This window comes from Haplochromis burtoni, unplaced genomic scaffold (genome assembly GCF_018398535.1).
Source record: "Haplochromis burtoni strain Fernald_Lab_line unplaced genomic scaffold, NCSU_Asbu1 Contig_307, whole genome shotgun sequence".
In the NCBI taxonomy this organism is placed as follows: domain Eukaryota; kingdom Metazoa; phylum Chordata; class Actinopteri; order Cichliformes; family Cichlidae; genus Haplochromis; species Haplochromis burtoni.
The window spans coordinates 585,235-601,970 of record NW_024582668.1 but is presented as its reverse complement, the minus strand read 5'-3'; the positions used below and the strand labels follow the sequence as shown (position 1 = coordinate 601,970).

The following is a 16,736-nucleotide window of genomic DNA, read 5'->3' as shown; positions in this document are numbered from 1 at the left end:
AACACCATGCTACACCTACATACTATGAGCTATTTTACTTGGACCAAATGCTCACATCTTTCTAAACCAGGAAATGCAATTTTTTTTTACCTAATTAAACTGAATTAAGTTGTGAACTGAGCCAAATTTAACAGATTGGATAACATTTTTACAGGGTTTGCAACAACAACAGTTGTCCAAGTGTCAATCCGAAAGAAAACCTGGGACACGTTTTTCCTTCTTTTTTCTGGTTGGAAAATGGAAAAAGTACTCACCAGCTCACCAAAATGTTTCATGGCATATTCCAGAACCCCAGATGCTGCTTCTGGCTGCTGCAGTTTATTGTTGATGCTGAAAGAAATGACAAAACAATGGCAAACTGTTAGGCCAATCTGAACACAAAACAGGGGCTTTCAGAGCTTTACTGTTAAGCATGAGGACATGCAGGTATTATCTAAAAAGAAAGACAAGGCAAAGGGACACCGTTTGGAAAACATGACATGGATGTATAAATCCCAATCACAGGAAGTGCCAGCAAAGACTTCTATGCTGCTTAATGAAGCTAATAAATACACTACCTCTCACTAAATCCCAGCTATCCTTAACACTAAGAAATGTGCTTCATCCATGATCCTAGAAGAAAAGCAGCTCACACAATGATGAGGTATTCTTATCCCAGCCAGCCATCAATGCATCCTTTCTCAATGCATTTTGGAAACGTTAAATAAATGTTTGATACTTTAATCAAAGTTGTTTATTGGGAAAACTAAAGGCACCTATTGACATGTGTCATGCTTGTTTGACAAAGGATGATTTCCTGTCAAGACGTCACAATTCCCGTTTGTGCGCCCACCGCTGACCCGCACTGCCATCACATCTGGAAACACTCATATGAACCACGAGTCTATTATACTTCCTCAACTGAGAAACCTGTGTGCAGTCACAGCCAATACATCTGTAAAATGTAGCTTTCAAAAAGTGCTGGTATGCAGCGAAATTCCTGAGGACAGCAAGCAAAAGCTGATGACAGGCATTAGAGCATGCATGTCAGAAATCTGCTTAGACAAAGGGTAAAGGCCAGAAACTGTGATGAAACCGCGCTGCGAGGGGTCATGCTAAAGCTTGAAAGGACCCGTTAGTGCAGACCTGTGTGATGATGGGTACAATTTTTAAAAAAATAAATAAATAAATGTAGTAATCTGTTGCAGAAAATTACATTGATTGGATTTTAATGCACAATATTAATAAAACATTTAACTAAAAATGTTCATAAACATACCATAAGCATGGCATTATTAGATGATAAAGACCTGGCATTTATATGAAACATGTACAACAACAACTGTAGTTTTAGCAAGTACTCGTCCTGTGTGATTCCAATTTATATATTTTTTCCTGACACTTGCAGCTGGGTTTGCAGTGAAACAGTGAAGGTCTCCCTTAGCATTAGTGCCTGCGCAGCAGTGATGAAGGCTGAGACGTAACAGTTGTCTTTTATATAGCAAGCCTGCGTTTGTAGGTTGAAGAACTGCCACAAGACTAAAGCACGAGTTTGTCAATCATGAGACTGCTGTTTATGTCACTTCTAGGAGCTTTGTACGCTATTCACTTTGCCTTTAAGGTACCAAAAAACCACTTGGATAACCCTGCACAATGAAAAATTATGCCTATCCTGTACATTTAAATGCATCACCAAGGGCATCTTCACAAGTGTCCATATTTCAAGGAATCAAGACCACAGAATAATTTATCCATATTTGTGACAAGCCAGGAACTTTGAGCAAACATCAGTTAAATCCCCCAGTAAATGAGAACAGGCTGGATTTAGAGAGGTAGGTCTATCACGAATCAAACCAAGCAATCCCCTCGATCTTGCAGAACAGTGATTATTGTTCTTTGACAGACATTAGCATTTTGGTGGTGTAATCAGATGACACAGGGAAGAAGACTTAATGACCTCACGAAAATCCCATTATACTATGATTGCATAATGTGAAAATAAGCTTCTTTTAAGTAAATAACCGTTTGTCTGTGACTCTCACGGAGTTTGATAGGGTGCCAGGCACTGTTGCAGTATCCCACGCTCTTAATTAGGCACAACTACCACCCAGTATTCTGAAGAATCCTGACATTATCACACAGGTATGTTGTATATACTTGTTGATTTTAAACCAAACCAAAAAATTACTTCTTCTGTTGTTTGTAATTTACTCTCAAACTCAAAATGAACAAAAAAACCTCAAGTCTCCATGTCCTACCTAACAGAAACAGATATGTTAAAACTGGCCAGATGTGCCTTTATCTGGGATGGCAAATCAGAAGGAGGGCTTTCACTCCTGCAGACCCTGGAGATTTCACTGTCCCTCAGTTAAAGCCATCTGGCTACCAGCTCCAAGCACATGCAGTCTAAATACATCCAGATGACAATGCTCACATAACATTCCTCTCAAGTAAAAAAAATAATAAATTATTAGCAAGCAGAAAATGTACTGATATCACTGTCAAACCCTCTCATGTGTGCAGGGCCCCAAGTACCACTTCCTAACTTTTTACACATTGCACCTTTGGTATATGGAGAGGTCACCAAAAAGTGCATGTGCTGAGGTTTGAGACTGTAAAGCTGTCAATATAATCGCATCTCACCAAGAAATTTTACCAATCTGGTGTGTAAAAATGAACGAGAAAGAAAGCTGATTGAAACTGTTGTTGTGTTGCTCTTCCACAAAAATGTACAAAGACATGTAAAACTAAGGATATACACCTACATCAAAACCAAAAAGAGGTGCAAGTAATGAAAAAGATATTTTAAAAGAATCAAAGGATTATCATACAATCACTAAACACCAAGTAGTCCCATCTTAAATCGCATGAAATAGTTTTATTTTTGTCCAATCGCAGATTCACTCATTTATGTTGGTATAATAACAAACATGTAAAAACGGTGGAGCCTGGCAGTTTGCAAGATGATAATGATTCTCTTCTTTCTTATATCAGGACTGAAGAAAAACAGTACCAACAGTTCTGCCGTTACGCCCACATGATGATTAGGAATTTTCAAAGCCACTTGACTGTAAACAACAGAGCACTGTACCACTGCTAGAACTCTGGATAGCTAATATTAAAAAGAAAGTGGCTCATGGTTTGGCTGATATGCTGACCAGATCTTTTCTTCATTTCATAAGTTAATCCAGTTATTAAAAACAATCTTTCTGATTATTAAAATTGTCCAATTATTATTGAACCTACAGTGGCTGCAAAAGTATTCGGCCCCCTTGAACCTTCCCACATTTTTTCACATTACAGCCACAAACATGAATCAATTTTATTGGAATTCCACATGAAAGACCAACACAAAGTGGTGTACACGTGAGAAGTGGAACGAAAATCATACATGATTCCAAACATTTTTTACAAATAAATAACTGAAAAGTGGGGTGTGCGTAATTATTCAGCCCCCTGAGTCAATACTTTGTAGAACCACCTTTTGCTGCAGTTACAGCTGCCAGGCTTTAAGGGTATGTCTCTACCAGCTTTGCACATCTAGAGACTGATGTCCTTGCCCATTCTTCTTTGCAAAACAGCTCCAGCTCAGTCAGATTAGATGGACAGCGTTTGTGAACAGCAGTTTTCAGATCTTGCCACAGATTCTCGATTGGATTTAGATCTGGACTTTGACTGATTGGATTTAGATCTGGACTTTGACTGGGCCATTCTAACACATGGATATGTTTTATTTTAAACCATTCAATTGTTGCCTTGGCTTTATGTTTAGGGTCGTTGTCCTGCTGGAAGGTGAACCTCCGCCCCAGTCTCAAGTCTTTTGCAGACTCCAAGAGGTTTTCTTCCAAGATTGCCCTGTATTTGGCTCCATCCATCTTCCCATCAACTCTGACCAGCTTCCCTGTAGCTTCCCTTTTAGTATTCAAATTGTATCAATTTAAAAGTTCTAGGTGACTTCCTTCTCGAGTTATCGCATTCACAAAGCTGGCCTGTTCAGGCTGCCACCCACCCAGCAGGCTGACGACAATATCCTATCAGCCTTTTTGGCTGAGGGGTAACAAAAGAACAAAAAATTAAACTCTAAAGTGGCCTGGCTTTTTGGTGATGAGAGAGAGCATGATCCTTGAATAAATTGTAGACATTTTCCTCCTCAGAGGTTAATTTGTATGCAAACCTCGCAGAGGAAAAGAAATCAGACTTTATTACCGGACTCAATCAAATCTAATTAGGAAACTATCCATTTGAGCCTTCCTGATTTTCATCCCTTTACTTGCCAGGTGCTCGATCTAATTCCTTAGTCTAAAAATACTGAAAACAAAGAGGACATTATTATGTAGTATTTGATTTAAAAATACTTTGTCTTTTACTTCTCTATTTAAAAATTTGAATCCTTCATGTGACTGATGCTAGCCAAACCAACAACTGCTACCACTACATGCACTGATGGAAAATGACACTGACTGACGGAGACTTTGTCTTGCCTTTTCGTCCAAACAACTGTTCATTTGTGGGGCAGCCAAAATGCAATCAATGCTCCCTGAAAGAAAGACCCTAACTATCGAGCATTATTGGTTGTGTTTTGGGGGGTTTCTCCATTGTGCAGATGAGAACACTACTTAAAAATAAACATTTCCCATACAAAGGACATTTGAAAAATTAAATGGATCTAAACAACCAAGATGAGCTAATTTCATAGGAAAATGTGTCAGACAGTAGGCAATGCTGCGTAAAGCCTAAACTGAAAACAGGAAACAAAAGTAATTTCTGTATTAAGATGTACTAAGAAAGAAAAATATGAATATAAAGCACTTGCAAATGGCACAGTAATTAACACTTGAAACCATAAAAGTTTGGAATTCAAGCAACACCAACAATGTTTATTGTCAGATCAAATACCTGCCCTTTATAAAAGTAGAATATTTAACAGGGCCATCCTAATAGTAGAAAATACTATTAACATGGCCAAATTTTGGACCATGAACTAATTTGTTTGTTTTGTCTTTCTACAAACCAACAGTCCCATTCACAGACCAGCCACAGGAAAACATGAAATGATTGACACTGAAAGCTATTTTTACAACTCTACATTTTTTTATAGCAACATGATTGAATGTCAGAAAAAACCTAACATTGTACTACTGAATCTTGACATCAGATGTTGACAAAGACAAGGGAAGAGGGTTTGTCTGAATAGCCACTTAGAAAAAGAACGATCCGTTACAAATGAAATATTCAAATAAACAGCGGGGAGGGAAAAAAGGGATTTGAAGGACTGCGTAGACCTCATTAGTCTGACTTCAAAGCCAAACAATAACACTACTATTGATAATATTTTGATAGACAATATAGAAACTGAAAGTCAAACTTGTAATACATACAGGATATAAATCTTTCAGCATTGCACAATGGAAGTGATGACCAGCATGGCAAAATTAAACAAGGTCTTCTCATTCTCTGTGTTTGTTAAGCACCAGTGGTTGAGGTAAGCAAGGACGCAAACAAAGTGATTACATCATTCACCAGTTTTGTTCCGGACTGTCCTGAGACATGTATACTTCAACTCATCCTTGACACCATCTGACTAGCCTATTGTCTCTGTTGTTTCTCCATAAACATCAGGACAAAAGGGCGGTTGTTCCATCACCAAGCAGATGTTGCACCATAGGGAAACACTTAGTGTCCCTTGACTTTGAAACAATTTATCTGAAAAGACAAAATTCTGCTCTATCGCTGTAAAGCTGAGGAGAAAGTTCAGTGATCTGGAATGCAGCACTTAAAAAGAGGAAAGAAATATTTAATACTGGTTATTTAACAAATGCATAACTTTAGATGACATTTGAATGTTGTTTTTCTCTCTCCCAAAGCAAGTTAGGCATGTGAGGGGGTCACTGAGGCATCGCCCAGAGAAACCATTGCGCCTATGTTTACGCCACATTATCACTGCATTGGGACAATGATGCAGTAGGCCTTCTCCTGGGTTTCTCACCTTCAGGTCAAAAGGCCAACAGAACGAGGCGTCTCCGGTGGCCCAAAACAGGCAAAAAAAAGCCTGACAGTTACCTCATTGGAATGCTGCTGTTGCTATGTAGACAAAGATATTTGTCAACATTGTTTTCTGCTGAACTACAAATTCAATTTTAATATATTTCCAATTAAATACGCCAGGTCTTCTACTTTTTTCTGTTCAGTTCAACTGAAACCAACTCATGCTGTAATTGATTTTTGTCCTAAACAATGGAAACAAGCATCGGGGGACAGTGATCTCATTTAAAGAGAAGGATTACACAACTTCTAAACAGCTAACTATTTATATACTTCATATGTACGCAAGTATGTACACAAAATCAGTATACGTTTAAGTAAGGAATCTATTATGAATGACAGATATGGTATTAATTATAGCCTATATAGCAAGTGGCATTTTTGGCTTTTCTTTTTACTCGTATACCCAAAAGCCAAAAACACATAATAATTGGCAAAAGATGAAAGAAGGGAATCTCTATACATTGGCACAAGTGGTTTTTGTTTTCTGACCTGCACCACAACTGTTTTACATTCCAGTGTCATGAAATGCTTCTCTGAAGCAATGCCACAAGGCCAACTGTGCATACACAAAGTAGTATTCTTCCTAATCCAGCTTCGATCCCTCCAGTACTGTTTATCCTAGCTACTGGTTTTTGGGGTGGGTGAGCAGACAGCCAGTGCCTGGCCTGCATCCGCTGTACGACAACAGACGCCACCTGGTAGCCATCACTGGCTTAAGGCAGGGACCTCTTGATGGTCTGCCAGGGAATGAAGTCTGCCACTCTCGGAGCTGGAGGATACCCTGGTGCATACAGTGCCGCTCATTATGGAAAATATGGAAGAGTTTATTTTACTCCTATACGTGACCGGAGTTGGAGATCATTATCCACTGCATTATTTTGAAATTCAAATCTAGCTATAGCTCAGCTGCTTGCATTAGGTGTCCAGACATACCATTCATCTCGTGATTTTATAGCAGCTGCACTGTCAGAGTTGTCATTTCAATTTCTTTGCCATTTTTAGATTGTACTACTAATTAAAGTAGACTGTAAGGAAACACTAAGAAGTACTAAATATTAATAAAAGAGTGAAGAAAAAGTACTATTAAAGCAAATTGAACCTGCACTGGTGGATCTTAAAAGCTAAGATCAGAAATTATTTTTAGGGCATGTCTGATGATTGTTTTGTTAAAGACAACCTAGAGCAGGGGTGCCCAATCCCGGTCCTCGAGAGCTACCGTCCTGCAGCTTTTAGATACATCCTTGTTCCCACACACCCGAATCAAATGAATGGCTTGTTATCAGGCCTTTGCCAAACACGATGGCATGCTGAAGAGGTAATCAAACCATTTGATTCAGCTGTTTTGGAGTAGGGATGCATCTAAAAGCTGCAGGATAGTAGCTCTCGAGGACTGGGATTGGGCAGCCCTGACCTAGAGTGTGGAGCATACCCTGACTCTTATGATTTTCTCGACTCTCTGTGTTAACCTCCTAATCTATGCTTTCAGCTGTATACCAAGGCCTCAGCTATGGAGCATCAATATGAAGTCTGTTTTCAAATCTATAAATTTGGTCACAGACCCAACATTGATTAAACGTTTGTAGGGTTAAAACAAAGATATGATCCACTACAATATTTCAACATAATGAAAAAATAAAATAAAGTTTTTTTTAAAAAAAAACAAAACTATTTTGACAGGAACATTCGAGTATCTCAAGCAAATCAAATACTTTCAAAATGGGCCAAACTCAAATCAAAATGTGGAGCTTCTGTGCTGACAGAGCTGACAAGTGGAAGGGGTTCGTAAAGATTATGCAATTCAAGGTTTTGAGATAGACGCTCTGGAATCCACTGGCTCGTGCTTTCACCTCCTGCCTTTCCTGTAACTGAAGACAGAGTGCTCTGCTGACAGCTTGGACCCTGTGGTCAACGTTTAACTGCAAACTGTTCTTCCAGTGTATGTAGGGACACAAAAAGCATCTGTGAGCATGTTATGACACCCACGTACTTCTCACTCATCAAAGTCAGATCACTGCTGCAATTAGCACAGCAGGGTGTCCAACTCTTCTTAAACACCAAAGGCAAAATATCTGCTTGACGGAATAGACAGGCTTCCCACAGTAGTTATATAAAGTGAACAGCTCTAATAGAGTAGAGGCTTAGAGGCTTGCATTTTTTACATAGACCCTAGAGAGACATGGTTAAAGGGGAAGTGTTAGAAAAGGGTAAATGTTAAAAAGAAAGAAAAAAAGAAAGAAACAAAAGCCTCCAGCTGGATTTTCATTACTAACCCTGAATGACAAAGTCCAGGACCGAAGGAAAGTGATGCACTGCTGGAGTGAGAAATGACTCATGGAGCAGTTAGGGCAATGAGAAAATACAGGGAGGCAAATTATCCTAATTTTTCCAAAAGAGACTGACGCACATAAGTGTCTTAGGCTTAACATTTACATGGAGGTCAAGAGGCACTATGCATCATCAAATGCCATACTAGAAAGAAAAACAGAAACAAAAACAGAGCCACAGTGTTGCATTTAAAACAAATTGAATTTAACTATAACTACAGCACAAGTATGTGGTAGCTCAATTTAACCACAATGTTCTAATCTCTAACTATGTTGACCATTTTATACTGAAAGCAATCAGTGACACAAGTGACTGATATACAAAAAACTACTACAAAAATAATAGTTACAGAAAGTCGTTATTATTTATAAATGGGTGAAATTAAGAGAAAGATCATGTCTAGCATCTAATGAGTTCAGAATTTATGCAAAATTTTAAAACGTGCAGCAACTAAACATGAAGGCAGTCTAATATCTCATTACTCTTCTATAAAGTGCCTTATTGCTCCCACGTGTTCCTTAAAAATCAAAGAAAGGCAGCAAACTAAAAGCACAAATCGATATTCAACAGCAACATTGGGAGAATAGAAAAGAACAACCTAAAGAGAAAAATGCAAAGTTTTCTAAAAAGCAGACAAAAAACACTGAGGTAAGAGAATGCCTGGGGAAAATAGTCAAAAAACATACATCACCCTTTGACACGTGAGAGCAACAGATGATCACCTGACAATTATATCATATTTTGGAATTTGAAGAAAGGTTTTAAAAAAATTTATTTGTGGTCCAAGCCACAGTCCCGCGTGATAACAAAGTTGACAATGAGCAGAATGAGCTAAACTGTTTCCTTATTTGATCGTCTGACCAAAAGAGAACTGGGAAAGGACACACGCCAAACATTTGGAGGCTTTCTGTGTCCCTCCTGAAGCAAGAAACGTTTTCAGCGTGGTGGTGCGAGATTATGTAATAAAACCTCGCACCGCCACAAAGTGTCATATCTCATTTTAGCTCCATGTTTGTAATATTCCATTCACTCTATCTGCACCACAATTTGTAGCTTTATGCTTCCAGACTTTACAATTTATAAAATAGGAATTGGTCTTTGGTATCAAGTAAATCTTCTGCTTGTCTGCGCTCTGTTTGCAATGCTAATGTCCAGACATGGAGACAGCATTAAGTCTGGGATCCCTAAACTTTGTTTTCCCCAATATATAGGTATGTTCTTCATTTACATGAAAATTTAAATAAAATAAAATCAACAGACCATCATTCTTAAGCATCATTGAGTCAAATAGTAGCACTTCAGCACTGATTTATTGCAGCACTCTACTTAGAGGTAGATGCCCAGATAATAAAATTATAATTTCCCTTTATAATTAAATTTAAGGCAAACACAAGGGTCCTTAGATGTACAAAAATTGTACTTTAACATTGGTAAAGTATGATTATTAGCTGATGAACTTGTATGTCTTTTCCAGACGGTTCACTCCAGTCCATGTGGGGAAGGAAAAAGCCATAAAGTTCAAAGTAAGAACTCTCAGAAATGTCTCAGTTATTACAGCTCCTTCTATTTCAGCATAAAACACTTAATTTCTTTTGCCTGGTAATTATCATACATAACTATCACAGAAGGCATGCCTCATATACTATCTTAATGCCCATGAGCACGATCTGGCACCTCAAGAAACCCCACAAATACCCTTGAGGCTGCTTCCCAACACCTGTGTGTCCTGTAGGTTGGCAGGGATGGCAGCACATCAGGGAAGAGAGAGAAATTCCACAGAAACGGGACATAAAAGCGCCTCCCTGAGAGGCATTATTTTCAGCCCCATCCAGTGACTGGAATGTTAGAAATTTTAAAAGACAAACCAGAAGCAGGAGTTTTGCAAACACTGTTATTAAGTCAGGCAAACACACCTCATTCAGCAGCAGGCTGTATCTAGTGGTTCAACCCGCAAAGCACGGGTAAGACTCACCGGGTAAAGAGTTTGTACCCTCCACAAATGCACTGAAAATCCAACTCCCAACTGTAATGCTCATGTTAAGGTGTGCAATACTGTGACATCATCACAACCCAAAACTCGTTATACTCACGCATGATGCATTCAACTTGTTGTCTTCAACAACAGGTATCAAAGAAAAAAATCAAAAGGAAAAAATAAATAAATCCCTCTTTCCTGAAGAACTGATAGCGACAAGCATAAACTGTAATCCTCCACTCATCCCTGGCAAGTCGCAACACATGGCTGCCTCTCCCTAAGCCCTGTTCTGCCAGAGGTTTCTTCCTGTTAAAAGGAGGTTTTTCCCTCCCACTGTTGCCAAGTGCTTATTCTTAGAGGCTCATCTTATTGTCTGGGTTTTCTCTCTATTATTGTAAAGATAAAGCATCTTAAGGCGACCATCGTAGTGATTTGGCGCTACATAAATAAAATTTAATTCAACTAAATTAATCCCTTAGGTAATTAACCCACATGCTACACAGTATGCATCTACTTGACACCAGACTTTAACTGAGCTGAAATATGCTTTTAATTATTGTTTCTAATTTAATACAGAAACCTAATCCAGACTGCATGTTTGACTGATTGTAATGTTTCCTGTACTTTCTAATGCTTGATGAGTTTCCATATCTACAAGTTGAAAACATACCTAAAGGCATGGAATTGATTAGTGAAGTGAAAACACAAGCACGCTGCCCCTTCTGCTGATAATAAAAGCCATAACAGTATGACTTCATCTTTTTGTTCTGTTGTTCTTTGGTGGGTACACCACCTAAACTTATTTAAGAAATACGCTGCATATGTGATGGCAAAATGTTAAACATTTACACATGTAGACAAAATACTCCCACTATTCCACCTGCCTTATCCTAAACATTTCTTCCAGCTTTTACTACAAACTGTATTTGATCAGATTTTATCCTGAAGGTTTTCCCCTGTATCAACACGCCTTTGAAATCTGACACTGAAACCCGCTTGGCATTAACATCTGCCATGTGCCAAAAAGGGTAGCACGAACAGAACACTTAACCTACAATTAAGAATGCTTAGTGATTTCAACCCTCAAGGATATCGTAAAAACTGTCATTAACATAAAGTGTTTTAAATGTGGGGAAGAAATTACCTACAGATGTACTAACGTTTAAAACAAGTATTCAAATGTTTTAATCTCATTAGTGTATATAGCTGAATAAATTAAAATCAAATGTAGTTAAATCTTTTAAACAGTCTGCATTTCCAGTTAAGCGCCGCAGGTTCAGACAGTAGCGTTGTTTGTTTGCCCAGGTCCTTATGTGGTTCTTCCAGGCAAAGGGAATAAAAAAATGACTTCCCAGAAACATTTAACACCTGACAAAGCAAGTGTGGCAAAGCTTCCCCAGTATGAGTGAAAGTAAGATGAGGGGTGAAGTAGAAGGGTGCAGGGGGGAGGAGGAACGTGAAAGGTCCTCCACCCTGAAGGTTGGAGAGGGTCAGTGGAAGGGGGGAGAGGGGGAGGACCCATACAATATTTAAGATGCTCAAGCAGAGGAGGGCTTCACTGAGGTAATACGACAGCCTGAGTGAGCAAGTGGTCAAAGGAGAGCTCCAACTCAACTGGACAAAACTTCAGATAGCTGCAGTGAGCTTGCATCTTTTTCGTATTCCAAGAGAGAACCATCTACAGAGAGAGATTCTTTTTTAGCAGCAACCAATCAAAACACCCAGAGGCTGCGAGAAGATCCAGAACTTTGACTTTTAAAAATGGCAAAAATCAATTTGAGTATAGTTGTTTTAGAGGTTGCACTGCTCTTGCTTGCAGAGACATGGGCTCAAAATCTCAGGAAGAGACAGGCGCTTCCAAAGCCTTCCAAGGGTCAGTGCTGCGACGAGGTACGCTCTCTCAAAGTTCAAGTGGCCAATCTCACCAGCCTCTTTGAGGAGCTGAGTCGCAAGCAGGAGACAGACATGAAGAAACTTGTGAAGCAAATACTAGATCTGGACCAGCAGAGCCGACAGCAAGACGTCCGAGTCACAGAGGCAGAGAGCAAGTACTCTGAGATCAACAACCGTGTGGAGATCATGCAGCTGCAAACCGCACAGTCTGCTCCTAAGACTTCATCAGGTGAATATTAAAACTCCATCATCTGGAGAGTTTGACCATACTGTCTCTATACCCTAAAACAGATGCTATGAAAACGCTCATTCTTGCTCTTATTTCTTGTTTCAAATACCAAATTTTAAACAGACACCTTTCACCTCTCAACATTTCCAGACAGTATAAGTTTGGTTTTGAATAGTATCAATTTAATATATCATAAAAGCTTCTTTTAATTGGGAAGGGTGCTCATATTTAAAAGTAGACAAAACGAAGTCACTTCACTATAAACTATTCTGCACACATTATCATCATGTATTTATTTTTGCTGCAAAACACTATAATCAGCCTTTCAGGATCTGAGACACCTGCTGTGAATTAGTCGTGAGGGAAATTACAGTGCCGCACTTCTCTGAGCTGCCCCACAGTACTGAAAACCAATCATTTAGAGCTGCACAATCCCATCTGCAGGGTTGTCAGTAATGAGCTCCATCAAAGCCACATCATATCCACCGTTCAATTCGACTTCAACACACCACTAATCAGCACTGGCTGCCGCGGAGCGGTTAACCAGGCATTACGTCGTTTATTATTTCACGTTTTACTGTGTGGTCTAAAGGGACCGCATTCATGTCATTGGCAGAGAGAACACACAGACCTTTGTAAAGTAAACAAGAGAACAGAACAGGAAGGGCTGCAGTGATTAGAAGTGGAAGGTTTTGGCTTCTTTGCTCCACCGTAATCTTAAAGGCATCACTATACTGGGACAGGAGTAAAAGGTGCAGCTATGAAAAACTCTCAGCATGCTGTGCATGTCTCATTCTTCTTTGATCTATTTTTCTTTTGGGGCGTGGGGCGAAAAAGAAAAGTCTCTTTTTTTTCTCTGTCCAATTCCTCAGATACCCTGAAAACTGTAATTTATAGGTATCACATGTTTTAAAAACTATGAAAGCTCATGGATCTGCATATGGTTTTAGCATAACTTGGGATATTCCTTTTTCCAGAAGCCATATATGACTGTGCATCACTCTACAGCAAGAACTACAAGATCTCTGGCGAGTACAAGCTGCCTAAAGATGAATTTCTGGGAACACCTGAATTCACCGTAAGTTTCAGCACTCTTGCATGTGGGTTGTTTTTTCTTTCTTTTTTTTTTTTCTTTCTTTTTTTTTGGCAGGGGGGGTGGGTTATCAGAGGCTTTTTTCAGCTTTTTGAAAAGCCAGCTAAATTACAGGCTTTGTTTTTTCCCAGCTCTTCTGTGATATGGAGACAAATGGAGGTGGCTGGACTGTGATTCAGAGGCGAAGTGTTGGCCTCACATCCTTTAACCGTGACTGGAAGCAGTACAAACAAGGATTTGGATCCATCCGTGGAGACTTCTGGCTGGGCAATGACAACATCTTCCGCCTAACAAGGCAGCCAAGTACACTTAGGATTGATATGGAGGTAAGTGTTGGGACCATCACGCAGGAGAGCAAGAATACATAAACCATGTAAAAGCCACTTCATGGCTAAAAGCAAGAGGGCATAAAAATCACTTAACACCATACTTGAACTAGCAATAAATCAAACTAATTCGAAAAGACATTAGACAGACCACAAAAGCAAATATTCTGTTTCTGTCACTGTCATTCTCTAAATCGTGTTATATGTTTTCCAATGCAGGACTGGGAAGGAGAAAAACGCTATGCCGAGTATGGCTTTTTCACAGTCAGTAATGAGCTCAACAGCTACAAGCTCTTCCTTGCCAACTACAGTGGAAATGCTGGAGACTCTCTGCGGTACCACAACAACACCAACTTCAGCACCATGAACAAAGACAATGACAAATGTTTGGATGACTGTGCAGCCCGGCGCAAAGGTAAGACATATGAGAAAATCTTACAAAACCAATCCAGTCGTCTACAGCAGATAAGAAAGGCTGTTATGTGCTGCCATTAATCCAATTCTTACTTCCAGGTGGGTACTGGTACAACTGCTGCACTGACTCAAATTTGAACGGTGTTTATTATCGCTACGGTAACCACATAAAGAACCAAGATAAGAACCAAGATGGGATCACTTGGTACGGCTGGCATGGACCCACCTACTCCCTCAAGAAGGTGGAGATGAAGGTCCGACCAGTTAATTTTTAGTCATAAGTGTTTCGGCTGTTTTTTCTGGATCAAGATCATACGCATGAATAAAGAGAGTTCTCAATAATACCCGTTTAACTGTTCTACCAAACTGTGGCTTTTCCTGGACTGCGAACGAAGTGATAAGGTTGTTTGTAATGGTTTGGCTCGATTTCAGTCAGATGAATGTGTAATGTTTTTCTCATGTTTTGATTGTAAATTGTAGTTAATTGTGTGTATTTATCAGATATAAGATATTTTATTTTTTAAAAGCTTTCCTAGATGCCTTTTCAACACTCCCCCCTGTGGGTAACTGGAATTTTATTCTTTCAGTCATTTGTCTTGAATGCACTTGGGATGTATTTTCAGTTATAACAAGCAAGGACCATTGGAAACTTCTAATTCATCTATAAATCTTTAAAGACTGCCAGACTACCATTTGTTTGTGAGCTGTTGTGAGGGATTGGTCCTATCAATGATGCTCCATTTCTTTTTCTTCATTCACTTCAAACAATAAACCTTCATGATGAAAATGTGTGATTTGTAAAATGTGTACAGTTCTGTAATTATGTTCTTTTATGTGGTAGAAAATAAAAAATATTTTTTAAACATAGAATTCCATGTCAGCCTATTCATTCCTTCACTCAGCAAACAGCATAGGTATTCTGACAAACTCGAAGAAGTCGAGTCGAGTCAAGGTCTTATGTCCACTCCTGTCCAATAATGGCTACATATTTGCCTTGAGCCACCGACCTCTGACTTCTGACATCCCAGCTAGAGGTCCCATGCCACCTAACCCAAACAGATGAAAGAAGACTACACAACTACACACCCACACTCCATTTATCTAAATGCCTTTAGCTTTCTTACCATGACAACAATAACATCATTTGGTTAGGATAACAAAGATTTTTTTGGATTATACCGACTGAGAGCTAGCACGGCCTACACAGGCTCAGTCTTGTGATTACTCAGAATCATAACAATAGCATGACAGATTCCTTTAACAAGGTGAAATATTCGTCAGGGTAAACATCTAATTAAACCTGGACATTTATCTTTTCCCTTCAAGTGAAATGGCCATACTAGAATAAAGGTCGCTTAAAACAAACAAGGTCTATCTATTTTAAGGGTTAGAATGTGTTTAAGCATGTGGCTCCACCACAAAAGATAACCTTAAACAGTGGTGAACTATACCACAATAAGAGGCCAGTTACTATTGACATAAACATTGTTGCTCTTGGAGGAATTCTAATGTTTAGCATGTTCTATTTAAGAAAGTCGCTTCAATAAATAGATTTTTTTCCTATTTTCCTAGGGGATTTAAACTTCAGTGACAGGTCTGCCAAAAGTGTTGTTTAATATTTAATGAAGACAGCTCCTTCAGCAAGATTTCACTTGATTTTTTCTATTTATTTTTTACCTGAAATGCAGATTTTATGTTAAGGTAGAACTACAGGCATTTCATTGTGTACTTCTCAATTGAAATATAGGGATTGTGCAATAAATACTACCTTTGGAAAAGCTGTGTTTTCATCTTTTGAATGTGATGGCAGTAAAATGTCCCAAAAGTTAGGGGACAGCTATGTTTACCACTGTGTAAAATCCCTCTTCTTTTAACCAGTCAAGTTTCTGGACTCTTAGGCGAGACATGTAGTCTCACTCATGTCTGATATAGGACTCAAGCTGCTCAACGGTCCTGGATCTTCTTTGGGGGATTTTTTATAAATATCATGATGCTCCAAACTGTTTTTAATTGGTGAAAGGTGTGGACTGCAGTCAGGCCAGTTCAGCACTTGGACTCTTCAACTATGAAGCCATACTATTGTAGGATCTCCTGTATGTGGTTTAGCACCGTCTTGCTGAAATATATAAGGTCTTTCCTGAAAAATCTGTTGTCTGGATGGGAGCATATGTTGCTCTAAATCCTGTATGCACCTCTCAGTGTTGATTTGCCTTTCCAAATGTGCAAGTTGCCAGTTTCCTAAACATTATTGCGCTCCCATATCATCAGAGATGAAGGCTTTTGAATTCTAAATGAGCTTTGACCCAGAGAAGACATAGTTTCTGGATCATGTTCACATATTCTTTTCTTCATTATTGCAGCTTTAACCTGCATTTGTGGATGAGGTGAACTGTGATCACAGAGAATGATTTCTGGGCCTGAGCCCATACAGTGATTTCCATCACAGAATATTGATTT

At 39.1% G+C, this 16,736-nt stretch overlaps 2 protein-coding genes across 3 annotated transcripts in view; one reads left to right on the top strand and one right to left on the bottom strand.

Annotated features, from left to right (window-relative positions):
- Positions 1-16,736, bottom strand: part of mtor (mechanistic target of rapamycin kinase) — a 75,482-nt gene that overhangs the window by 33,350 nt on the left and 25,396 nt on the right. For both annotated transcript variants that reach the window (XM_042228162.1, XM_005941650.3), the window contains exon 29: positions 255-330. In XM_042228162.1, coding sequence (XP_042084096.1) covers positions 255-330 — 76 coding nt within the window. The remainder of the gene's footprint in view (positions 1-254; positions 331-16,736) is intronic.
- angptl7 (angiopoietin-like 7) lies at positions 11,869-15,149 on the top strand. The gene is made up of 5 exons (XM_005941647.3): positions 11,869-12,446; positions 13,424-13,524; positions 13,671-13,865; positions 14,085-14,280; positions 14,379-15,149. Exons 1-5 carry the CDS (start codon positions 12,086-12,088, stop codon positions 14,552-14,554), a joined length of 1,029 nt encoding a protein of 342 aa, XP_005941709.1. The 5' UTR covers positions 11,869-12,085; the 3' UTR covers positions 14,555-15,149.

What these genes read in the sequence shown, in the direction of transcription:
- angptl7 (XM_005941647.3), top strand. Translation starts at nt 12,086, where the DNA reads ATGGCAAAAATCAATTTGAGTATAGTTGTTTTAGAGGTTGCACTGCTC. An exon ending in CACTTAGGATTGATATGGAG is followed by an intron (nt 13,866 to 14,084) that starts GTAAGTGTTGGG and finishes TTTCCAATGCAG; the next exon opens with GACTGGGAAGGAGAAAAACG. An exon ending in CTGTGCAGCCCGGCGCAAAG is followed by an intron (nt 14,281 to 14,378) that starts GTAAGACATATG and finishes TCTTACTTCCAG; the next exon opens with GTGGGTACTGGTACAACTGC.